General features: G+C 54.9%; 1 protein-coding gene across 3 annotated transcripts in view; it reads right to left on the bottom strand.

Moving 5' to 3' along the window:
- The window catches only part of PAX5 (paired box 5), a 186836-nt gene that overhangs the window by 119015 nt on the left and 41457 nt on the right, over positions 1-26364 (bottom strand). For all 3 annotated transcript variants that reach the window (XM_070597088.1, XM_070597090.1, XM_070597089.1), the window contains one exon: positions 5513-5688. In XM_070597088.1, the coding sequence (XP_070453189.1) occupies positions 5513-5688 (176 nt within the window). The remainder of the gene's footprint in view (positions 1-5512; positions 5689-26364) is intronic.

Genomic DNA, 26364 nt, shown 5'->3' on the forward strand with positions numbered 1-26364 from the left:
TGAAGTGGGTCAGTGAAGGCCGCCCAGGGCAGGCAGGACTCCTGTCGGGCCTGGACAGGGTAGACTTAGAAACAGACTGAACGCATGTTCCATGCAGGGAAACCCTGAGCGGGAGCATGGAGTGAGAGCACTAAGAAAGTAATAATAGCTGCAGTACCCGCCCCCCTGCGTGCTGGGAGCCATCCCTGGGGTTCCCACACTCATGCACACGTACACACATGCACATGCATATGCATACGCACACCAGCCCATGGTCCCCATGCCCCCTCGGACAGACGAGGAGCCCCGCACGTGCAGGGCAGTGAGGGGTCAGGCCTGGCCACAGCCAGAGTGTCTCGTGGGCAAGCAGAGGGACATGGGGGCAGTGAAGGGTCTGACGGCGATGAAGGGCTGGGGTTGAGGGCCACGTAAGAGCCCCTCCTGGCTTCCCACTGCCCTTACGTGGGGATGGGCTTCAGGAAGAGAAATTCAACAGAAGCAGCAGGGACAGGACAAAAGGAACAAGGCCCCAGGGAAGACTGCTCCCAGGTGGGCAGACTCAGGACCCTTCGGGCACACTGTCCCCAAGGCAAAGCCAAACCTCCTCACCTCCACATGCCGGCCCCCCGGGGTTTGGGGCCTCTGCTGCTTCTCCAGCCTCGTCGTCCCTGACTGCCTTTCCCTCACCCTACCTGCCAACCACGCAGACCAGCTTGCAGGTCCCTGCCATCCTCATAGTCTTCATACCTTCCCCCATGCTGTTCCTGCCGCCCAGAAGGCCCTCTCCTGCTGACTCGCTACCATCTCCACACATCTGGATTCTGCCCTTCCCTCAAGGCATAGCACGAATGACACCTCCTCCAGGAAGCCTTCCCCCTTTCTCAGCCTGGCGCACCTGTTTCCTTACCCCCTCCTCTCCCTACCGCACCCCTCCTCCCCCCGCCGTGGTGGGCACAGACCCACTACAGAGGAGAATGAGCTCCCTGAAGAAAGGAAGCAGGACTGGCCCCTCATCTTTTCCCCAACAGTCCCAGCTCCTTTTCTGATTCAGATGGTGTTCAAGTCACCCTGAGGACCAAGCTTAATAGTGCTGCGAAACACAGCCCAGCCCCTTCCTGACGCGGGTGACGCTCAGCGCAGGCGCAGCAGCCTGGGGCAAGGGCAGAGCAGCTTCCAGAGCAGGAGGCCTTCCTGGGGCCGCTGTTAGACAAGGGCAGGGCCTTCTCCCGGTTTAACCCCCTGTGACCTTTGAACTTCCTGGGAGGTCAGCAGCGCGACCCCCTTCCCCAGCTGTCTTTCTGTCCCTGGCCGATGGGAGGGAGGGCCCAGGCCGTTCCATTTCGCACCGTATTGATCTGTTGGCAGCAATGGGCTGGATAATTAGCCAGGAATTAGGGTTCCTATTACAGCCAGGAGGCCGCTCCAGCTGATTTATCACCTGAATAATTTACTGTGATTGAAAGGAAATTAAAATGAACTCCATTTGACAACTGTGAGCTTTTATGGGCTTTAGTGAAGGCTCAAAAGCCAGATTAATAGCCTGGTGTTGGTTAATAGTCTGCTGAGAGTAAATACGGCGGCTGTGCGGGGCGGCCGTGGCCCGTCCCCAGCGCGACAGCGCAGTGCGACTTCACTGAAACAGATCCACTGTCGAAACACGCGCACTGCCGGCAGTCATTCCTTTTTTTTTTCCTCTTCTCCTCCAAGGTGATTTTTACTCACTCCACATGTAGGGAAAACAGAATTGCTTTTTCAATAACCATTTTGAAAAGGAAGTGTTTCATCGCCCCAGGAGTGTGTATACATTAACCCCTTCCACCCAGGGCCAAGGCTCACTGAGGTTCTGTCCAAAAGCAGGAAGCCTGGCCCCACCCACCCGGGGCAGATCTCAGCGGGGAAATCGACAAAGTGGGGGAGGCTCCGCGCTAGCCAAGGGCCTGGCAGGACCACAGCCTGGCCCTGGAGAGGAACGCTCTTCCCTGGGCAGCCAGGCAGGTGCCTGGGAGGCCTGGGCCACGCCAAGCCTAGGCAAGACTCCAAGGGTTCTGGAATGGCAGGCGGGCTCTGGCTGCAAAGCCACTTCTGAAAACCAGCCAGTCAGAAAACGGGCTCCTAGAATTGTTCCGGACGTGGAGGCCCCTGTACCCATCTCCCACAAGGTGAAGACAGAACGTCAGGAGGTCAAAGTCCAGCTCTGCAGCCCCGACAAGGTCCAGAAGCTCCCTGGGCCTGAAAATGGGGTGAACAGTGGGAAGAAAAATGCTCCGGTCTGTAAAATGGGACTCACGAGTCTTGCCCATCTGCGTAGCGGGCATTTACATTGAGAGCACAATGGATGAAAGATCTCAGAAAACCGTGCAGTTGCATGCACAGGCGAGGAAGACCTCTGTCGTTACTGTCAGGTCGCTGCTGTGCTGCTGGTGGTGGTGTCGTCAAAATCACAATTACCACTGCCACAGATGTGGAAACTGAGGTCCCGGGAAAAAGCCACTCGCCTAACAGGGCAGACCGGGACTCAAGTCAAACACGCCAACTCCAAGGCCACTAAATGCTCTTTCTTTCCCACCAGGCCGCTCAGTGACACTGACAGCAAGGCCAGTAGACCATGGATGGAGACACAGACCTGCTCCAGGCCCCCTTCCCGGCACCTGCTGCGCTGTTCTGGGGCTCACAAGGCAAGGCCGAGAGCGAACATGAGGGAGCTCAAGGAACCTGTACCCTTGACGCGCAGCCCTTCCCAGCCTGCGCCCCTGGCTGGGACCGCCATTTGTCCAGAGTGACTGGGGATGGGAGCGAGGGTGTGTCATTCATAGTCCAGTGCCCGTGTGTGCCCGACAGCCTCACCTCCCATCTCTCCTCATTACCGCCCATTCCGGGGAGGCGAAGCAGATTAACCAGAAAGCCCTGAGTCAGTCACTATCCGGCCCCGAGGTGCTCTGCAGGCCCCACGCGGAGCCCGCACCGTCACGGCCAGGCCGGCGGCTGCATCCGCCTCATTCTGAAGGACACTGCACAGCGAGACGGCTAGACACGAGCCCCCACAGTGTGTGATGCAGGTCTCCTCCCCTCCAGGCCCCTCTCTGTACGGGCCTGTGCAACCTGTCCCCAGCTTCGCCTCCTCTGGAACATCTTCCTTGATGCCCCAGCCGAGGCAGCGTGTCCATTCATCAGGGCCCACGGAACCTTCTCCCCTACCTTGCAGGTTCTGAATCCATGTCACACGACCCCTGAGACCACAGGCAGAGCTGGTGCCCGTCATCCCTCCCTCCCTGCATGCGGGGCACTGGGCCAGGCTCACAGCCATCGTGCAAGAAATCTGTTGGACAAGGGAGCACAGGGGTGTGTGAGCAAGTGCGTGAATACACGGGGGGCTTCTGGACGCCTCCCGGTCAGGGAGCCCAGGCTCCACCCCATCTTTCTGGGCGCTCGAAGCTAAATGAGCTGTGGTACAGAATCTGCGCTCCCTCGAGAATTTCGTGAACCAGTCTCTAACCTGAGCATCTGCACTAGTGAATAAGGGCTTAACAGAAACGCCAGAGGTCGCGGGGCAGGCAGGGCTGGGTGCAGAGGCGGCCCTCTCTTGCTGAGTAACCTCAGACAAACCTGTCCCCTCTCTGGGCCTCTTAAAAATGACAGGGTTGAAAGGCTGCCTCTGTAGGCCCTGCCGGCTTTGAAATTACGTGATCTTGTCAACCTTCAGAGGACAGATTCTGGAGAGGAAGGTAGGCGTCAGCAGGGAGGTCTTCCTCACTGAGTCCTTTTCCTTTCTCCTCTGGGTCAGATGGAAGGAGTCTCCGGCCCTCTCCCAGAAGGGCTCTGAGCAGTGGGAGAGGCTGTGTGCCACGGAGACAGACTCTTCTCTAGAAAGCCCAGGGTCTGGAGGGTGCGGGATCAGCAAGTAGGACTACTCCCAGAGGAGGCTTCACTCCACTGGTAGGAGAAAGACCAAAGTCCTGAGTCCAGTCTACTGGACCAGGCCCATCTCCCAATGTCACCTCCTAGCCTCCCACCAGCCCAGTCCCTGAAGCCCAGCCACACAGCTCTCTTTCTCTTCCTAGCTCCTGCCATTCTTGCTCTTGCCTCAGGGCCTTTGCACTTGCTCTTCCCTCTGCCAGCACACTCTCTCACCCCCAGCTCCCTGCTCCCGGTTCTGCCCAACACTTCAGGGCTCAGCATAAATGCATTTCCCCAGGATGCTGCCGGGGCCTCCAGGCTGGCTCAGCTTCTGCTTTCTGCTTTCAGACACTCTCAGACAGCTCCTCCTCAGCACCCAGCACATCTGGACCCCACGACTCTTGGTGATTCTCATTTATGTGATTCTCCCCACCTCTGCAGTCTCCTTGAAGGAAAGGCCAGGCCTGTCCTGTTCACTCACATGCCCCAAGTGCCTGGCCCCGGGCCTTGCATGTAGTAGACACTCACCAATGTTTGTTAAGTGAATATACAACTTGCTGCATGGCCTTAGGCAGTCTCTTTGCCTCTCTGGGCTTCAGTTTCCCCATGTGAAAGCAAAGCAGCTAGATGGTCTGTGAAAGCCCTCATAGCAACTGCTCAGAGACAGCGAGACTGTCACAGGATGGTGGCCCCCAAGGCCTTACTCACTCCTCACACCCAAGGTCCCCGCTGCACCTGTCCTCTCCACGGAGCTGGTGCGCAGCCTACGTGGTTCTGAGTGGTTCTTTGGGAGAACTTCAGAAGCATCATCTAATTAGGATGTAGGGGACGCGCAGCGAGGCCAGGCCTCACCACCACTTCCAGCCAGCAACGTGCTGGGGGATGTCACTGCTCACAGGCCTCTCTGACTCGCCCACCGCTCAGAGCTCGTGGCAGGCAGGAACCATGTCTGAGCCCCCCAGGCCTGTGAGGTGACCCCCCAGGGCCCAGCACAGACTGGGCATCAGGAAATAGTCTCCCGAATTGAATCTGGTCCTCCGGGGGCCTATCCGGACCCCCAGAGCCTCTCACTGGGCAGAGACTGCCTGGTCACACCTCTGCAGCCACAGGCAGCGACTGCTTCTCTGCCCGGGGCAGAGCAGGGGGCTGTTCAGCAAGGGGTCCTCCTCCTGCCTCCTTCCCCCTCTTGCAAATGACCCAGCTGGGAGTTTGTCCAGCGAGTCCCTTCTTCACTTCCAGACTCTTGGATTCAGTGTCTAAAAGCGTGACCGGGTGACCTGAGAGAGGGCTGACAGCAGGGTACACGCCAGCACCATCATGACATGGTTCACGGCCGCAGGTGCGGACACATTTGCACCTTCATCCTGACTGACAGGATGATGACCCAAGACAGCCTCAAGCGACCCAGATCATTACCCCCGTGCGCAGAGCCCTGGGAAAGGCCGGCCGCCAGCAGTGGCAGAGCAGCCAATGGAGTCATCCCTCCAACCCCACCGGCTGGCCAGAGACAAAGGCAGCAGGGCAAGAAGCAAGAAGGCGCTCCAGCCCAGACAAGCCCTCCTGGCCGTGTGGCTGTGACTGCCGTGCGCTGGCGCTCATGCCTTCAGGCCCGGCCTGCGGGGGCTGAGCGGGCTCATACCTGCTCGGGCTTGATGGGCTCCGTGGTGGTGAAGATGTCCGCGTAGTGCTGCCTCTCGAACACGCGGTCCAGCACCTCCAGCTGCTGCTGCGTGAACAGGTCTCCTCGCATCTGCTTCCGGAGGAAGTCTCGGCCCGGCAGGGAGTGGCCGTTGGGCACCGGGGACTCCGGAACACCTTTGACGAGCACAAGAGAGCAAGGGTGAGTGCAGCTGACACGAGGTGCTGAGCAAAGGTGTCGGACACTAAGATTGGGAAGAGGCCCCTAGAGAGCCACGAGCCAGCTCCTTCCCTGACAAGACAGGAAGCAGACGGGGGCTCAGGCCAGGTGGTCCTTAGCCAAGGTGGCCCTGCTGGTTAGTGCAGAGCCAGCCCCATAGCTGCCAGCCAAGGACCGTGTGAACCCCTTTTACATGCACCGTCTCTGCCAGTCCTCACAGTGACCCCAAGGCGATGACATGATTCCTCCACTTTGCAGATGAGAAAATTGAGGCCTACAGAGATTAACTGATTTGCCTGAGGATTGAAGCTCAGGGTGACTCAGAGTCTTAATCACCAGATGCCACCGTCTCGCCTACACTGAAGACTCCCCTTGGAGGTGCAGTTTGTCCCAGAGCTGACGCCCTTCCCAGGGACAGGTGCCGCCACACGCTGTGACCAGTCGATAAAGCGCAGGGTCAGGAAGGCGGCAGGGAAACATGCTCTCAGCTAGCTCTGCTGGGAGCCGCCTGGTCACACGCCTACGAGGGACAATTGGACGAAGTCGCTCAGGATCACAAAAGCATATTCCTTTCGGCAGAGCCATTGCTCCTCCGGGAATTTATTTTACCGCTAGACCTACACATACAGGAAGCGACATTTGTACAAAGTTCTCGTCCAACACGCTGGACACTACCCAAGAGGTGACTGGCAGGGGCTGGCTGGTAAGTGGTGGCACACGCTCACCGAGGAGCAGGGGAGAGGACCTCCTCGTGACCCGATGTGGAAAGATCTTCGAGAGACCTTGGTAAATGAAAAATCAGTGAACAAGGTACGTCACAGCGTGTACGATATACAGATTCTTGTGTACTAAAGGAAGAAAATAGGGCTCCATGTGCATTTTGGACACACACACCTATCATCACCCAAGGACCTCCGGCAAGAAACGCGAGGAGCGCCCAGTGGCCGCCGGCCAGGGAGGGCGGCAGGCTCTTCACAGCTGCTCCGTTTTGCTTGTTTCAGAACTTGGAATGGATTGCCTATTCAAACACATTAATTGCCAAGAAAGTACAGCATTCAGTTCTCTCTGTGTTCCGTATTACTAGCTATTCACACTGTAACAGTCTCTGGTGATGGTGCTTACATTTCAAAGAGAATATTACGAATTATCAATAACAAAGAAATGGGACAAAATGTCTTTTGTGAAACTTGGGCTTGAACCGTTCAAAATGAGAGAAAGCAAGGAGGGCACAAGTTTCCAGTGAGGAAATGGCCTCAAGAGCCATCACTCCCCCGGGCCCCCTAGGACTGAGTTGCTCACGCAGGGCTGACCAGAGACATTGCCAGAACCCGGGCCTCTGCCTTTGCCGTTGGGAAGCCCCAGAGAACCAGCACGCATCACCTTGCGCTCTGATTGGTGCCCCAACACAAGGCCTGGCCCTGTCCTCCCCCTTTGTACAAGTGGCCCCACCCCACTGCTGCCCTCAACTCCATCCAGCACGTCCAAACCCTAGCCAGGAGAGGAAAGCAGGCGAACCAAGGAGCCTGAAGCAGTGGGATATCATGTTACTGAGATGCTGCCAAAAGTTGGTGTCTCCCCAACTGTCCTGTCTGGAGGCAACTGCACGGAGGGTCTGACATCGGAGCAAAGATGCCAGCCTTGGGTGGTCCTATGAGTGCTGGCCTTTCAGAGTCCCCGGTGGAGGCTGACAGCTCAGGGCACCCCAGCATGCTCGACGGGAAGGGCCTTCAGAGGCAGCTCATGAGCCCCTTGAGGAAATGGATCCCAGATCAATTTTGACTCAAGAGGAACCATAGGCTAGGCTACAGCCTGAACGGCCACATACCCCAATGCATGGGCCAAGGTGGGAGCTGCTCTCTCTGACCAATGTCCCCCAGCCTCGAGCTCGGGCCCCTCCTCCAGCAGCCTGTGACACCAGCCTCCCACGAAACAGGTCCCTGCTCCTGGCCGTGAGACATCACCCTTAGAGGCCTTTCTTCCCTCATGGCCCATCCCCAGGCCCGTTCCTACAAGGGCCGAAGACCAGCAGGATGTGGGAGCTCACAGCCCAGCCTGTGTCTGCCCTGCGGTTCTCCCATTGGTTGGCATCCACCGAACGACCCTCTTATCAGAGATACTATGTACGCACACACACGAGGGAAGACAGCTCCTGCTCCTCCTCAGCTGTTGCTCTGGCCAGTCATCCTGGCCCCAGTCACTCCTGCCAAAGTGTGCCCTTGGCCTGGGGGCCAAGCGTCCCCACCCTGTTTCTCCCTGTCAGAGAAACCACATCCACTTGTAAGAGACTTCTCTCTTCCACCAACTTCACTGATGCTCCCTGGCCCCACCCTGCCAGCCAGGCCCCAAACTCCTGATGAAGGCTCCTTCCTGTCAGCCGGCTCCTGACGACCCCCACCAAGCCCTCGCCTCGCCCCGCGTTGGGCCGTGCCCACCTCCTCCCTCCCACTCGGGCTGCCCGGTGAGACACGCCCAACTCTGCCCCTTAGGAGGCCTCTCCCTGCCAGCCGGGCCATCCCCACAGCTGCCCTCAGTCTCGATCCCTCCGCCATGGGGTTCACAGGCCAGGCTCCTTCCACAGCTCAGAACTCTGCAGGGCAGAACTTCGCCTCCAGGGAAAACGCCTGGAGAGGGTGGCTCTGCTGAGGGCTCCTGCGGGCAAGGTCACCGGTCACCAAGCAGGGCCCACCACCGAGTAAAGTCTCAGGGCACACGGCCGACTCAAGCGCACACACTAGGGGTCCTTGGAGGCCTGTCCCCTCGAGGACGCCACACACACTCTGAGCACAGGGGGTCTTGCTGGGACCTGCGCCAAGTCTTGCAGGAAGAAAACTTGCTGTCTCCTGCTCTGGCTTTCTGAACATCAGCCACAGCCCCCAGGGGCTGAGCCTGTGAGAGTGTCCAGGCTGCCTCGGTGACCCAGACACTCCGAGTGGAGGACTGCGAGCTGGGAAGAGCCACCTCTCCAGGCACCAGCCCTGAGCAGCGGCCCCCGCAGCTCTGGGCCCCGCCAGCAACTCCACTTGCTTCCTCCATTGGGGCGGGAGCTGAAGTCCTCCCTGTGAATCCCCACAGAGGCCAGCGGTCTGCCATTTCCTTAAGAAGGCTTCGGACACTCCTAAACCTGTAATCACTTATTCATTCACTTAACAAGTACAGATTAAGCGTTTACTCTGTACCAAGGAATATTTAAAAAAAAACACAAACAGAAGATACAGTGATGCCCGGGACAGGCCCCTCTTTTCAGTCTGGAAAGGGCAGGCCGCTTTCACTAAGGACGCACACAAACTGACGCAGGATTAGAAACTGTGATGGCCACTACGGAGAAGCGTCTAGAAATATATACCCGTGACTGCATATGACAGGGCGGGGGTGGCCTCACGGGCAGGAGTCGGGAGGTCTTCCAAGGGACTCGGGCACAAACTGAGAGGAGAGGAGAGGTCAGCAGGGCACAGAGGGTGTGGGGAGAGCGTGTGCCAGGCAGGTGAGGCTGCCCGGCAAAGGCCTGGAGAGGAGAAGGAGACGAAAGGAACAGAGCGAGTGCCGGGAAGACAGCCCAGGGGACACTGGAGAGGCAGGCAGGAGTGGGGCCAGGTGGCAACAGAGGCCACGGGAGGCCACGAAGAGGATCTGAGCCTCACTGGGGCAGCAGTGGGAGCCACAGGAGGGGGCTGGGCAAGCAGTCGTCCTCCACATTTCTCAGTCCCAGGGTCTGAATCGCTAGCTGCTTTAGATCAGGCCACGCTTTCTAAACCCTGATCCCAAGCAGAGTTTTTTTGGAAGGACTAGGGGCTGGCAACATGAATTTTGCATTTGTGGGCGTTTGATGGTGACACATGGGGTCAGCCTGTGGGCCACAGGTGACCCGCCGTGCCCTGTGGAGGGTCAAGCATCCCTCACCGACGCGTGTGCTGTTGCCGAGACAGACAGCCTGCGAGCTCGCAGCGTGCCTCCTCCAGGACCCTTCCACGTCCCAGCCGCTTCTCCCTCGGACCACTTCCCCTCTTACCTTAAGGGGCAAGCCCTAGACCCTCACTCTCACACTGCACTGTTAGCCACCTTAGGGGAAACCGCAGTTAATTCATCTCTGCCTCCTCCACAGGGAGTATTTGTGGAATAACTGAACAAATTAGTAACCCCTGTGACAACCACCTTCACTCCGCCAGTCTGGTCTGCAAATGTCAGGATCCCTGACCTCATTCGTTCATCCATTCATCCTTCCCTCAATCGACCGCAGTGAGCAGGCGCTGTGCTAAGACCCGGTACACAGCGATGGGCAGAAGCCGGCCCGGCCCTGTCCTCACGGAGTCACGTCCAGGGGAAGAGGCAAACGTCGGCTGACAACTAATCAGACCAGTAAGGGTGCAAGTGTGGAGCAAGATGAACACTCTGACAAGAGGCGCGTGGTGCTCAGAGCAGGGACACGGCTGACCTGCCTCTGGGGCCGCACACAGTGGGTGCACACTGAGCACGGGCCAACAAGCCGATTACACGCTCAGGGACAGCTGCAAAAAGAAGGACCAGCTCCCCCTGCACGGGGACAGGTCCAAGCCTCCGGGCCTCGACGGAAGCTTCCGCAGCCTCTCTCGTCTGTGCCACAAAGATGCCGTCTGGCTCCATGAGGGAATGTGGTCATGGAGACAGGCTACAGAAACGCTCAGACCCATTTTATTCCAGGGAGAAAGCTCTGCACTTGCAGTGCGAATGCTATGCTTAAATATATGGACAGACACGGGCAAAAGCACAAAGGTATACAGGGCATGGGATCTTTAAATCTTTTTTTTTTTCCTGCTCCAAATCAAATAATATGTAACAGACCCAGTGCTGGGCTCAGCCAACCATGGCTGTTAGAATTAACATTCTGGAAGCTGGCTTCAGGGGAGCAAGGGGCAGGAAGCCCCGTCTCAGGGAGCAAAGAAATGCTGGCTTTAAATTTCAGGTTAAACCAATGTTATTCACAACCCGGCTTTAAAGCTAAAAGCTTTACACAATCGGGTCTGGTCACACGAAGGGGGAGGAAGCAGAACAGCCTCAGATCCCCAGCTGTCAAGGGAAAGCTGTCTCTTGTGTGTCTTAAAAGATCATAAACCCATTGCATTTCCTTCAGAGTGCAGCGAATTCGGGGGGCTGCATTTTTCTTGGAGGGTTCTGGTTTGTTTCTTGAACAATCATCATGTATTTTCTGTCTGCAGATGCTGAATGGAAGGAAAAAAATTAAAACCAACAGGAATCCCTGTAATCCCGTCTGGCATCGTGGTCTCTGGATGCACCCCCAGCCAGAGGCCCAGGAGGCCCAGGGGAGGAGGCTGGAGCTGCTGGGCCAGCCTCCAGCCTTTCTCAGGTCCCATTGCTCTAGACAGCCCAGCCAAAGCCAGAGCCCTGACAGAGCCTCCTTCATCCTCACTGCTGCTCCTCAGCATGGCAGGGCAGTGGCAGGGCCCAGTGGGAAAAGGGTTGGGAGCCAGTAGACCTGGGTTCTAGCCCCAGCTCTGCCCTTACTTGCTGTGTGGGCCCAGGCAAGTTCCTCTCCCTCTCTGGGCCTCAGGGGCCCCACCAATAAACTAAGGAGGACGAGTTAGTCATTTCTAGCCATTTTCTCCACCAAAATCCACCTAGATTTTGTCTACTAAGTAGTCTTAGCTAAGCAGTAACTGATTTGGTTGTTTGTGCAGTCTTCGTAGGGGACCCCCAATTCGTTCCACCCCTAACAACTGCCCGAGTCTGAGGGGTCTCGTTGTCTTTGCCAATACCTGGCTAGCGGGGGATCTGTGAGGAGAGGGCTGTCGGGGGATTCCGGGAGGAAGTAAGAGGCAGGAGGAAACCTCTTTGTCGTTCACTGGGATATGTTTACCTTCGTCTTGTTGAAATTATGAAAGTAACTCCCAGATCCCACCATTCCTGCTTTCATGCACTACGGCGCCCCTGCCCTCGCCAGGGCCCGAGCTCTCTCCCCATCTGGCCACAGGGCTCCATGGGAGCCAACCTCCAGCCAGCCTGCTGCTTCCTACCCCAGGACTCGGGCCCCCTGGGGCTCCCAGACCTGCCTCCCCCAGTGCACACAGGGACAGAGCCCGGGCTTGGTGGGCCATCCGCCACAGGAGTCTAGAGCCAGGGTGGCTGGCAGGACTGAGCTGATGTGACCTGGGCCGTTTCCAGCTAGGTCAAGTGAGCCAGGGACCTTCGGGCTGCCTCCTCTGATGGCCGCGGCGGCTGCTGCTGAAAGCAATCTGCAAAGCAGAGACGACCCAAACTCAGACCACACTAAGCTGCAGCTTTAAGAATCGATTCAGACGCAATGGAAGCTTGCTGAGGGCAGCAGTGGCTCCAGAATTTCTCCATAGGAGGGACTGGCCACAACGTCAGGTTATAAAAGGAGGGATCAGGGTACCAGTTCTGGGGCTCAATCAGCAAAATGCCCTGCATGCAACTGAGAGCATCACCATCTGTCCTGGCAGAGAACGAGAGTGCTGACTGAGACGGGCAGACCCAGGGTCCTCCAAGCCCCTGACCACACCCACGGAGAGCTGCTCGGTGCCAGGCACTGAGCTAGGGCATTTGTGCACCTTTAAATTTCATTGGCCCTCAGAACAGCTGTGTGAGGGACGGATTCTTACCCATCTTATGGAAGAGAAAACTGAGGCTCTGGGAGGTTGAGCACTGAGGCCACGCAGCTGGCACCTGTACCCAGCTCTCTGATCTGCAGATGGTGACTTCTCCACTTCCCGTTACTCCTTGGGTCAACTGAGGCTGAAGCCCTCCAGGTCCTCATCTGTGACCTGGGCACGACGGTCTGAGGACAATCTCTGGGCCTTTTTAAGGATTAGACGAGAGAATCCCTGTGACACGCTCAGCACTGAGCCTGGCACGAGGTGAGCGTCCAAACAATGTGAGCTGCCGTCATCATCACCTTTTTCCTCAGGAAAACCCGCCCAAGGCTTTCCCAAGACAGTGCTCTGCCCTCTAGTCAGGGTCCCCGCCAGTCCCCCCACGGTGCCACCCCGCAGGCTGCCCCTCCACCGTCACTCCCCGATGCCACTATCCCTTCTGTTCCCTCTGTTGTCTCACCCTTAACCAGTGCCCATCAAGGCTCAGCCTAAAAGCCGCCTCCTCTCTGAAGCCCGCTTCCAAGTCCGAAGGCTGAATTAATTGTCCTTTCTTCGGGGTCTCCTTAGCAAGTGCACGGCTACCCCCACGGCCGGAATTCTACGCCTCACACTCATCCCGTGAGGTCAGCCCCTCAGAATCAGAGGACAGCGGCAGACACAAGTAACTCGTTCAAGGTCACCCAGCAAACACACGGCAGGGCGCTTGCACACCCCTTAACACGTCTTAGTGTGTCGTGGAGCCCTGTGACGGACATGGCCCTGTACCCTGGGAAAGCCCGGGGGCTCTGACCACAGGCAGCTCCCGGGTCACACCCTCACTCTGTCTCTGACAAGCCTACGATGTTTGAGAAACTTCTTTAGCCTCTCTAATCCTCAGTGCTCTCGTCTATAAAATGGGACAATGAGGATACCTGGGTTGATGAAAGACTTGAACGATACTTGTTAAATGCTCAGCATGACACCTGATACATAGTAAGTGCTTGATAAACAGGAGCTGTTTCTAGGATGATTATTTCTTTCCTTCCCTGCTAAGAGCATGAGCTTGCTGAGGACAGAGCCCACATCTGACTCACCTCAAGCACAGGAGATGCTAATCAATGTTTGTTGACTGAATGAGTGACCTCGGAAGACTTGAAGGGTTGCAGGCCTGGATGGTTCAGGGGAACTCAGGAGTAGGACATTCTTTGGCCTCATCAGAAAACTAGGGGAAAAACCTTAGGGAGTGACCTCTATCATATCAGTGATCTCGGAGGAGGAAAGAGTGAAATGACTAAGAGCTTATGTTCTACCTGCTTCTAAGAAAGATTTGAGGCAGTTCATAAAATTTTAAATAAGAGGATGATTAACTTCCAAAACTCAGTTGGGCTCTAAGCTCCCTGGCGGCACACACCAAAATAACTGGCCAAGCTTCTCTTCTCTGCATGGTGGTGTCTGGATGCCGAGGGACGCAGCAGTGACTAACAGCAGAGATGGGGGCCTGGGAGGGAGGACCACCCAGTCAGACCTCCGATGGTGGGCGGGGGGAAGGTGCTGCCATAGCGGGTAGGATTCCAGGCACAGACAACGAGGTGGAGTCGGCAGCGTGTCCAGAGCACCTACTGAGAGGCGGGCCCTGTGCTGGGGACCAGGGCGGCAGGGCTGGAAATGTCCCGTGGCAGCCCAGAACCAAAATCAATGTTCCGGGTGATTCTATAAATCCCATCCTAAACCTGGGCCGCAGACTGAGAAAAATCAAAGCGGCGTGGAGGAAAATTCCATTGGAACGACCATTATTCAGCCATTAGTTTCACTCAATCTTTCTTCTCAGAGAAGGAAAACGCGAAATTGTAACATTGCCAAATACCTTCAGGTCTGCCCAGACTGAAGTGGATTGTGCTGTGTTAGCCAATGAGTCACAGGCTGTCAGGGAGGGACAGACCCAAGGGACCGAGGAGTCCACACGCAAGGATGGCAAAGGAATCTGTCGGGGGCGGAAGGCAGGTTCAAGGTGGGCTGGGCCTTGGAAGACACGAGGCCCCTGGTTCCCCTTCCAAGCCGGGTGCATCCATGCATTCCCAAGCAGCGTGCCACCAGCTCCCGCCGGCCGCCTGTCCTGTGCTTGGCGCCTGAGCTAGGGAGGGATTTCCGTTCCAGCCTCTGCCCTCCCGTGGAAGACGCAGACAAGTGAATCACTCCAGCATTCCTAGTAAGTAAGTGCTGGCAGCCCGAGAAGCAGAGCTGGCCCCAAGCCAGAGGACAGGAGTCAACCCTCACACAGAGCCCACTCTGGGCCAGGCACTATTCGAAGCATCTTATCTAATCCTCACAGCAACCCAATGGTGTCAAGTCTGTGATTGCCCCCTCCCATTTTGCAGATGAGGAAACTGAGGCACAAGGAGGTTAAGTAATTTGCCCAAGGTCACAGGGCTAAGAGATGGAGGAACTGGGATCCAAACTCAGGAAGTCTGGCACCAGAGTCTGCTCCTAACCCTATGCTAAACCACTCCACTTAATCCCGACTGGAGGTAGGGGTGATCCAGAAAGGCCTTCTGGAAAAGATGAAGCCCAAGTCTTCAAGATGAATAGGAAGGAGTTAGGCAAAGAAAGGAGCAAGGAAGAGGAAGTGCATTCCAACCATAGGGAACAGTATATGCAAACGCCTGGAGGCACTGAGAAAGCATGGTGCCCGGGGAACGGCTCTAACACAGCAGGAGTAGAGTGCAGGCATTGGGGTGGGGGGAGTGGACAAGGCTCCTTCCTCTCTGTCCAGCTGCTCAGCATCATCACACGTCATCCAGAGCCTACCATATGCTCGGATGTACAAACAGGGTGAACTCATTATTGACGCTCTCGCGGTGTTGGGGGGGAACGGATGGGATTTCTTTGTGCGTAAATGGATCAAGATGACCTCAAAGAGTAGGCGGAAAGTAATACCTGTGCGCTGCCGCAGGCAAGTCTGTCCTCTCTAATCCACTGTCCAGGTCCATCACCTCATACAGTAGCATCTAATTACTCCGCCTCACAGAGAGGCACCGCACTAATTAGGGAGGATCTCCACCACCACAGTGAAAACATTCCAAAGCAAATGAAACGGCACCAGGAGCAAAAGGGTGATTTGTTTCTGTGAATCGTGCTTTCAAATGAGATCAAAGAATGCTAAAGGCTTCGTTTTCATTACACCTGGAAGGACTTCTCGTGCATGATCCCTTTTTCAGCTTTCACGCACACAGAGTTGTCACCCGTCCCCCACTGCGCAGAAAAAAATAAATAAAAGGCTTAAAAATCATATTTACTCTGATATCTTTGCATTACCCCCATTTGAGTCTTTAGATTACTGTCTTTATTTTTTTCCAAGGACAATATAACTAAAAAGAAGGTTCATATTTTGAAGTGTATCTATCTGATCATTGCACAAATGTTTTCAGGAGAAATCACTATATTTCTCCCAGATGGGTATGGGTTTTGTCATAGATCAAAGTGAGAGTGAGGAAAAAAAAGATAAATCATCAGAGATCCAAAAATACTTTTCATTTGGAGGTGATATCAGGCCATTTCGATGGGGCTGATGGAGTCCCTGTTCCGTCTCCATTACCCGAGGCAGGCAGCTCCAGCCAGGAGCCAACTGCTAAGATTATATTCCCCATAAGATGGTCCCCGATATATATATATATATATATATATATATATATATATGATCTTCAACCTCTATTGATTGACCAATTTCACAAGCAAAGACTGGTGAAATGAAGCTGAAATGAACATCATGCTTTAACTCATTGAACCTATCAGGCCTGAGTTAATCTCACTGTCCACTGTCTCTGATAGAATTCAATTGATCAATCATGTTTCGGTGATAGTACCATTTCACTGGCTTATTGCTTCTTCATTTCAGAGCTTGACCTGTTAGATATACTCCGACTGGCTCGACTCCTCTTGGACACAGAGATGAGCTTCTGTCTGCCAACGTGTGTCATCTCCTGTCCCGCTGAAAAGAACTTGAGAGGCTTTTGTGCAGATCTGTGGTGTGTTTTTCCAGCAAAGACTCGCACATCGATGGCGGATTTATGGCAGCATGGAATTGAGCGAGCACAGATTACGAGAGGGGCTCTGCATTCCACATGGGAGCCCTGGCATTCCCTTTTATGTAGCTAAATTGATTTGTTTGGGCTCTGTACTCAGTAGGGGCATATTCTTGCATTATACTGGCAAGCGTGTGTGCCTAGACAGAGCATGGCATATGTGAAATGACAACAACAACAATAATAATAACCCTCGCCACTCCTCAGGTGTATAGTCACGCTGACCTTTCACATTCGCCAGCTTATGTGATTCTGGTGATAACCTCAGGAGGAAAGCAAGAGGTCATCATTCCCGTTTTACAGATGCGAAGATGGGTCAGAGAGAGGAAGCGGCTTAGCCCGAGTCCCAGAGCAGAGTTATCCAGCCAGGCGAGACTGAGAGGCCTGGTGTCTTAGCTCTCAAGTGCCTCTCACTCCCCTGAGGCCGGCCTCCGGGCAATTTCAGGATTTTATAGCTGTTTGGGACACATCATTCTGTCCCTGACTAATTGGATGAAGAAAGCATGCTCAAAAGTCAATTCAGAAAATTTTAAGAGTTTAAGATGGATTCTGAGATCGCTCGCAGCTCCTTCTACAGCTTAGAAATTGAGGCCCAGAAGGCAGTAAACAGTTGTCCAAAGTCACCAAGACATTCAGCAGCCCCCCTGGGACTCGAACCTGGATTCTATGCCCTCAGCCTAGGACTCTCTGCACTTTCTCTCAACGCCTCCCCAATTGATGCCCAGCCAATGAGCTCCCATCAACAGAGGGAACTTCATTCCCCACTGTCAACATGGCCCAATGCACTGCTGTGGTTCCTTTGTGGCATTTAATTTAATTTTCCCAACTGCAGCCAAGACGCTGCGCTGTGGGAAATTATGGGGCAGGGGCTCAGCCCGGCTGCCTGCCTGGGGGAGGCGGCTCTTGGAGACACAGGCTGAGCCCAGCGTGCGGGTTTCTGGAGGAGGCCAGGGCAATGACAGTTTGCAAATAAGCCTTGCATCTGCTTAGAGCTGGCAGAGTCCGCATACACACTAATGGACTTTGCTCTGCCCGCAGGAGCCAAGGAGAAGCAATAAATAAAGCAGGTGCCTCTGGGGGGAGCCATTGCTGAGGCCAGAGACGGGGCTGAGATTAGGGGCTTGTCAAGCAGGGAGGGCTTCCAGGCCTCCCACGCAGCACGCTGCCTCCCTCACCCACAAATGACAGTCCACCTTCCAGTACCCCCAATACTCACAGCCCAGGTCCCCCGATCTGCTTTGCAAACAGTTGGGCCCTGTTCTGATCATACTGAACATTTACAATTCGCTCCAGACACAGAAGGTTTGTGGGTGGAGGGGCTCACATGGTCTGATCTCGCCACAGTGTAGAGAGGCCACCAGAGGGAGATGACATGGAGGCCCCGAGGTCAGATGGAGGCCCTCGCCCAGGAGAGAGCTGATGACGGGAACGGCTACCCAGGTTCAGGGGCAGGTCCAGGTGAGGGTTAGGAGGGACAGTCTGCCGGAGTTATTGACTCGCTGGAGGTAGGGGACAGCACACGCCGTCGAAGTTCCCTGTTAGACATTCTGGGCTGCCGTCCATCGTGCCCCATCTCACTCTGAGCAAAATCCACAGTGGATCATGGCTTACAAGGCCCTGCTGTATCTGGATACCCTGCCCTGCAACCCCACCTTCCAGACCCCCCCCTCTCCCGCTCTCCTCCCACTTCTGCTCTGGCCGTTACTGGCCTCCTTGCTGTCCCTCAGTCATGCCCAGCACACCCTCGTGCCTTTGCATGAGCTGTTCTCTCTCTCTGGAACACTCCTCCCCACGTATCTGTTTGGCTTACTCCTCCGTCTCCTGGAGTCTCTGCTCAGATGTCATCTCATCATCGCGACCCCCCTCCATAAACCGGCACAGACCGGACCCCACCCTCACTTCTCCCCTGTCCTCTCGCTCAGCTTCGTTATCCCCCAATGCACTTAACATGCCGTTTATCTTCCTTATTTATTCTCTCTTCCCTCATTATAATGTCACTCATGAGGGCAGAGACTTTTGTCTGTCTTGTTCATTTCTGTGTCTCTGGCACCTAGAACAATGCCTGGCACACAGCAGGCACACAATAAATACTTGTGGAGTAAATGGATAAAAGTGGACATTTCATTGAAAGTACAAAAAAAAAAAAAACAGATACAAAGGAGACAGACACTTTAGTGATGAGAGTGTTGGGAAAGAGTGGTCACTCCCTCCCTAGGGGCACCTGATGCTCCCTTTGACGCCTGGCCTGGGGCTGGGGCGACACAGCCCTAAGGGAACAAAGGGGGCCAGCAGGCCGGGCCCACCACTGAGGCCACAGTGGCCAGCACTGAGTCAAGAGCCAGTAAATGGATGAATGACTCCCAGGGGAGAGGCCTGGCCTTGGAAGTGTTTAAATGGCAAAGATGGTAGCATACCAGTGGCAACTCTGGCTCTGCCACTTGCCAGCTGTGTGACCTTACACAGTTCATCTCATCATGCAGTGGGGTCAATCAGTGGAGTCAACCCAAGCCTAGAGCACTGGGTCAGAGCAAGCAAGCCAGCGGACCCCAAATGAGGGAGCACCGTCTGCCGAGCAAGCATCTCATGTCAGCTGATGAGGACAGGGAGTGAGGACAAGAAGAGGGAAGCCATTTGCCTAATTAAAAGGACAAGATGTGTACAGAGAGGGGCACTGGGCTGAGCTGCAGCCCTTGGCTCCGGCATTCATTCAGGTTTTGCTGGTGCTCTGAGCCCAGACGTGGCCATGTAAGGGAAGGCAGTCTCAGCCCTCAGAAGAGCCCTGAGGGAAAGCCCAGAGGCCCTCTCTGGCAGGGAGACAAAGCCTGGAGCTGGAGCCATGATGCAAGCACAGGAAAGTCCCCCGCGAGAGCCCCAGACAGCGGGCAGTGGGGGCTCACAGACGGAGAGAACTCATCTGGTGTTGGGGGTACGGGCCACGGAAGGTTTCCTACAGGGAGGAGGAGGCATATGAGCCAGGTTTGGACTTACGGGTATGAGGCAGGAGGCAGAGGGTGTTCCAGAGGAGATAAGGGGTGGGTGGGGCCGCGTGCACTGCCTGAGGCCCTGGGAGCTTGGCACCTGTGGAGCGGGGTCCATCAGTTTCACAGCCCAGATAAATCGGGCCAAGCTTCTCTGTCTCCCCAGCACCAGGGCTTGCACACAATAGGCGCACAATATACGCAGATTCTGCTTTTTAACAGAGTCACACAACTTTCCAAAAGAAGGGACCATTTGTTCCATTGGCTCTCAACAAGGGTAATCAGAGCACAGATTCTGGAAATCTGTGAGTTATCGTTATTGGGGAGGAGTTCTGGTATTTAGTGGGTGGAGTCATGGGTGCTACCCAGCCCCGTCCAGTACAGTAAAGGATTTCCCTGCATCCCACACATCTTTAGCATGACCCATCACACATTCAGGTTGGTGAAAACTCTCTTAAAAACATTTGAACCATGAACCTAACTCTGTTTTACTTTTATACGTAAACTTGGTGTTCTAATTTGCACCGACTTTTCCAGGAATATAACCATCACGTAAATTGAGGGAAGATTATGCTTTGCTTTGGTTGGAATTTTGTCAAGACACGTTCACAGAAAACCAGTTTGCTGATGGCAACACCACCAGAGGTATTTGTATTGCCAAAAAATACAGCTGTCCACATTTGTAACTGCTGCATTCACGGCAACTGTCACATAAATGCAAGCAAATGACTCCTTTATCAGGTCTTCTGATGTAGTCATGCCTTAGATTTTACAGAATAAAATACATCATTTTATTATGATTTCATTTTGCTTTCCTCTTTTGTTACAATTGGGGCATTGTACTGATTTTTTTTAATTATGTGTGTAGGTAGGTTACATTTTCTCTAAATTTAATTTTAGGATAGCAAAAGACACACTACAAAATATTCGTTTTAAAGAGGGGACATCGAGTTGACAGGATTTAAATTCACTGTATATGATGTCCAAGGCCCCTTGGGTTTGCCAGTTAAGACTATCCCATATTACAGACTATCTTCTGAATCTGTCTTCCTGAAAAAGGGAACATCTCTGGGGAAAGAAAGCTCTCCAGACCCCTTTTGAGGAACAGGAAGACAGGTGCCAAAATTAACTCTAAAATAAATGCACTTCCTCCTGCAAGGAAAGTGAGAGCTTGTTCCTAAAGGACAACGCCTGGATCCCCCCACCCTTTTTAGAAACCCACTTCCCAAATGCAATACTCCAGCTGGGACAGAGCCGAGGGGCCCAGGTTCCGCAGCAGGCTCTCCTTCCAGCCGGGGTCTCCCCTCAGTCATCTGTATCAACCTACAACGTGAAAGGCCAAGGGAAGAAAGAACACCTTGAAAAATCAGTGCTCCTGCTGTTCCGCAGCCGTGCAGAGTGAGCCTCAGAGCCAGAGAGCAAGCGAGGCGCAAGGAAGACCGGGGTGAGGGGTAAGAGCAACCTCTGCCACTAGCAAGTGGTCATGTGCACAGGCTCTGCAACCAGACTGCGTGGGTTTGAATCTTAGCCCTGCAACTTACAAGCTACGTGAGCCTGGACTGGTTATTTAACCTCTCATCTTTCCATCTGCCCAAGGGAAAGAGTAATAGTACCTACACTTCCTGAGGCTACTGTGAGCACGGCACCTATCACATAGTGAGTGCTGCAGTCTCAGAAAGCTGAAGAAGGAGAGCATTCTCCCCCCAACTGCTCACACTGCACGACCAGGGAGCACTGGGCTGGGAGCAGGGACTTGGGTCCTGGCTCCATCTCCTCTGTGGACCATTCACACTCAACTGGTCCTCAGAGATGATCAATGCCAACTCCCCCATTTTACAGATGGTGATACTGAGGCCCAGAGAGGGGGAGAAAATGGACAGAGCTCGCACAGCAAAATCGTGTTAGATTCCAAGTCTAGACTCCTTCCACAGCATCATGCTGCTTCTCAAACATGCTAAGCATTTTTTTACATCTGTGAATGTGGGTGATTGTCATAGGGTGGCACCAGGGATCAACGAATGCACTGACAGACAGAAAAGCTCTCAGCAGGCCCTTACTAAGCCTTTGCCAATTCAAGGATTTTGGAGTTTTACTAGGCATGCAGTAGGCACTTGACACGCATTATGTCACACGCATTGCAGTATCATCTCTCACGGCCAGTAAGCTCCCCAAGGACAGGGGCCTGCTAGATCAGGCATGGTTGGTTCCCAGTAAATATTTGTTGAGTGAATGAATAAATGATAGCATGCCTGAAAACAGAACTGGAAAAGAAGAAAGAGGAAAGTAACTCTTTGGTGTCTTTAACCAGAGGGAAAGTGAGAGATTGCAAACAAGAGAAAAGTCCGCTCCCTTATCCACTCCTTCCACATCTGTGTTCTGTGCCACGACCGACGCTGGGCACTAAGGGAGCCACTAGGAGGAAGTGGAGGTGGCCCCTGCCCTTGGAACTCACGGTCTGATGGAGGAGGCAGTAGAAGGCTGTGGGGGCACAGAGGCAGCCATGTCACTGGCAGCCCTCTCTGTGGGAGCAAGGAGGGCTTCCTGTGGGTGGTGCCATGATGCAGACTGGGGACAGAAACGGAAGGAAGGCCACCTCTCCAGGGAGGGGGGCAGAGAGACACCCCAGCACATATGGTGCGATATGTGTGCTGAAATCCAGCTCTGAATTTGTCAAGCCATGCCACTCGAAGTAGAAATGTCTTTCTGCCTTTTTCTACTTTTCCACTGGCGAAAGAGACAAAAGGCTGATGTCGGCATCATTCAACAAGACCAGACGCCCCCTAGGCCTGGGGGTAGAGTGAAGACGAGACCGCAGGAACTCCCAGGAGGACTGGCCTGTCCACAAACAAGCAAGGAATTTAATGAACCCCCATCTCAATTCTACACCGTGGACCAAGGAGAGAGCGTGTGCATCGTCCATCCCAACACCTCGCTCCAAGGTGGCCTGGAGCCGGGCCTCCCCTCGGCAGGCTCGGGGGCGCACAGCGTCCCTCGGGTTCCCGACACTCGGCGGGCCCGTGCCCCGCCGCCCGCGCCCCTCGCCTCGCGCATCGTCTGCTCCCCGCCCCGAGCCCGCTGCCGCCGCGCCCGCGCTCCCCGGGGCCCGGAAGCTGGCATCCGTTGTTACCATAACAAACTCAATTGTTCTCAGCAGGGCCCCGGCAAATAAAGTCATTCATTACGGGCTCTCCCGGCCGCGGTGGGCTGCGCGGCAATCAGCCGGCCGAGACGCGCGCCAGCGCTGGAGCCTGCCGGGCCGGGCCGGGCCGCGCGCGGCCGCCAGCTGTGTGTGCCCGCGGCCCAGCCGAGGCCGCCGGCGGGGGCAGCGCCGGCCGCGATTAGTTTTATCTCGGAACGTCAATTGACTTATACTGATTGGCTTCCTGCCGCCAAATGTCAATTAAATTGCAAATGCTTGGCGGAGGCCGGGCGGCGGGCCGCCTCCTTCCCAAGGGCGCCGCGCGCTCCCTTCCTTTTGCGCCATGTTCTGACGCGGCTGGATTTCTTTCTCCTTCCACAGCGCGCAGAGACACTGTGATGCCCTCCTGGAAGACGTGTGCCCTCCGTTCCCGGCCGAGGGGCGCCCCGGAGAACAGAGCCGAGGAGGAGGGGCTGGCCTCTCGCCAGGGCCCCCGGCCTCTTGGAGAGGCTTGATTCGCAATCCCTGGAAATTCCTCAGAGATCTTGGCGTGTGACTCCTGGTGCGACCTTGAGCAAATCCCTCCCGCCCCGCTCAGGCCTGGCTTTCTTCACCGGCCAAGGGGGCTCGAAGGAAACGGCGGCTGGGGTCCTGTGTCCGGGTGTGCGGAGGGCGCAAGGTCTGGCGAACCCCTAACGTTCAGCTGGCTCTGACTCTGTGCCGAGTCTTTCATGGGCGCGGTCTCATCTCCTCACCAGCCCTCTGAAACAGGTATTATTATCCTCCTCTTACAGGCAAGACAACTGAGGCATAAGTTGGCAGAGTTGCCCCAGATCTCGCAGTCAAGGAGTGGCCGACTGGGCAGCCAGACTTAAGAAGCCTGTTGCTTAATTATTGTGCGCTGTACTCACAGGGGGAGGCCCCGTGAAGACACAAGAAAGGAAAACGGACAAGGCACTAGCCTAGACCTGGCGCCGGGCACTGCCAAGAACTGTGCAGGGGTTTTACATCCATTATGGAATTCTCACAGTAACTGTGACCCAAGCATTATAGTCCCCATTTTACAGATGGAAAAACTGACCCTCGCAGAAGTTAAGGAATTTGTCCAAGAGCAGGCACCTGAAGTGAAGTCTAGGTATGAACTGCAAGGTATGAACTCTCATGCCTACATGGAGCTTTACCATTTATAAAGCACTTTCTTATGCATTGCTTCTTGCTGAGCTCCCACAAGACTTTGAGGAAGGCATTCTGCTCTCTTTTGCCAGTAAGAAAACTGAAGCCCAGAATGAGTTGCCCAAGATCACAGCATTCAAACCCAGGGCCCTGAGACTCAAAGTCTGGTGCTCCAAGCCCTTCCTGAAAGAGGCCTTGAGACAAGGATGACCTGGGCCCAGGCTCTGCTCTTGCCCCCTCCGCACCCTGCGGGGAGCTCAGAGGGGGCCGCAGTCATTCCTGGAGTCAAGCTGGAAGATGCTTAGGGTCAGGGCAAGAGCAGGCAAGGGGGTTCCCAGGAAAGAAGGCATCTACCCCCCCAGAGACTTGGTTGGTTGTCGTCCGCTGTCCCCCGTTAAAGCTCCCCCTCCGCCGCTTCTGCCTGGCCCCTTCAGCCTGTCTCAGGAGGGAAGTACACAGGTTCTTAACTGATAAAACGTGCCTGCCTTTAAAAGACACAAACCTGACCGATCATCCTTTTCAGAAAAGAGATGTTAGCGGAACAAAAGTACCATTCAAAAGCGCCGATGGCGTGTGTGTCTCAGACAGAAAGGAAGCGAAGAGAGGGAGTACGGAGGAGGGGGAGGGGGCACAGCAGGGAGGAGGGAGCAGGGAGGATCGGGAGCTGGGAGGGATGTCTGGGCTCCTGGCATCCAAATGGAAGACTCAGGGGGCAGGGAGCTGCCTGAGGGCCCACAGCAAGGTAGGGGCTGCCCTGGGGCCGGGCACCCGGCCCCTCCGGCCGCGTCAGGCGCCCTACCTCTGCAAGCTGCCCTCAGCTACAACTTGAATTGTTAGCTTCTGAAACTTGGAGCTCAGCTTCCTCCAGCATAAACTCGGGCGGGTACGTCTTTCTTTTCCTTCTGACCCTAGATTGAATAATCCTATTATTAGAGTTAGCAATATAAATGAAATCATCACTAACAAAGAGAGAAAGAGAAAATAAAGGAGCTGGGAATTTACAAAGCTCTCAGCAAAGTCTTCTTGAAGAATCTGGATTCAGGGTAAAAACTTGGCTCCGATGATAGAAATAATAATGGCTGGTATTTTAGGACTTGCCATGTGCCAGTGCTAGTCAAAATACGATAGGCAACATTTTTTAATTACCAGGAAAAGCAGGAATTATTATCCCCTTTGACAGATAAGGAAGGCGAAGCTCAGAGAAGTTAAGGCCCCCCGTCCAAGCTCATACACTGGGAAATGGAAGGGGGCTGGGCGCGAACTCAGGTCTGCCCACAGGGCTGCCCTGCACGGTCCACAGTGCACGTGAGATCAGCCAGCTGCACTGGAAGCTGAGCAGCCCGAAGGTGTGACAGGGAAGTGTGCACAGCAGTGCTGGGGGAAGCCTCAGAAATGGAGTACCTGCCTAATGGGGTACCAGCTCCGCCTGGCAGGCTGATGGGGATAGGGCAGCACTGAGAAAAAAGGTGGAATTGAAGCCCCATGTTGGAGGGAGCCAAGGACATCCCCATAGATGCCATCTTGTTGCGACCCTCCATGAGAGGCAGGCCAGGGTGGCAGGTAAGGCTAGTCTGGAGCCCATGGCCTCGGGGGCCAGTCCCAACACTACCACTGTAGAGCTGTGTGACCTTAGGCAATTTCCTTGATCTCTCTGAATCTCTATAAAATGGGGATGATAAGGGTATTGACCTGGTATGGTGGTGGTAAGATTTAAATGTGTTAATAATGTGAAATATATACAGTAAATACTCAATGTGGGCTAGCCACTATAGTTGCAGCTCCTATTTGGGGCCATGATCTATATATACCTGGAATGCATGTTCGGGTGAGGCAGAGAGAATGAAGCTGCAGGCCCCAGCATGCACATCTGTGCATGTGCATGTGTGTGTTTAGACTGGGGGAGAGCTCCCGCCCCTCGAGAATGGCTACCATGAGATCCTTTCTGTGGCGCCAGATAGCGCGGCTGGAGGATGGAGGCTTGGGTCAGGCAGGAGTGGGAGGATATCTGATGTGCCAGGCTCTGGGTTCTCATGGGCAGCCCACAGCCACTGACCAGAGGGGCTCCAGGCTTCTCTGACATCCAGAGCCCCTGTTCACGACACATTTGCTGCCGTGAACCAGACCTTGTGCTGGGCCTCAGGGCCCCAGGGCCCCTGTGGTGACCACTACAGACACTGTTCCTGCCCTCAGGGGGCTCACAGTCTCACAGGGAAGACAGACAAGCGACAGACGTGATCTTTTTATCAACAGGCAGGTGCTGTGTGCTGCAGGTGGGGCCTGCGGAGCCAATAGCCAGGGGTGAGCATGGAGGAATGTCACTGAGGGAGTGACATTCCAGGTGGATCCTGAAGTTCCCAGTGTCAGCCGGGTCAATGGAGGGGTGGGGAGCACGGTTTTCCAAGCAGTGGGAACAGCATCACACTAAAGGTACCCTTTACTGAGCACATCTCCTGTGTTGGGGGTCAGCCTGCACTTCACATGCATCACCTCCTTCAATCCACAGAACAACCCAATCAGAGGCACAAGTGATGCCCTCATCTTACACAGAGGGAGACAGAGGCTTAGAGAGGTCGAGCCACTTGCTCAAAGCCACACGAATAGGCACTGGGGGAGTCAGCCCCTGACTCGACAACCTGTGCACGTAACCAGTAGGCTGTGAGCAGGAAAGAACAAGTGTGTTCAA

The sequence above is a fragment of the Equus przewalskii genome, chromosome 26 (genome assembly GCF_037783145.1).
Source record: "Equus przewalskii isolate Varuska chromosome 26, EquPr2, whole genome shotgun sequence".
Taxonomy (NCBI): domain Eukaryota; kingdom Metazoa; phylum Chordata; class Mammalia; order Perissodactyla; family Equidae; genus Equus; species Equus przewalskii.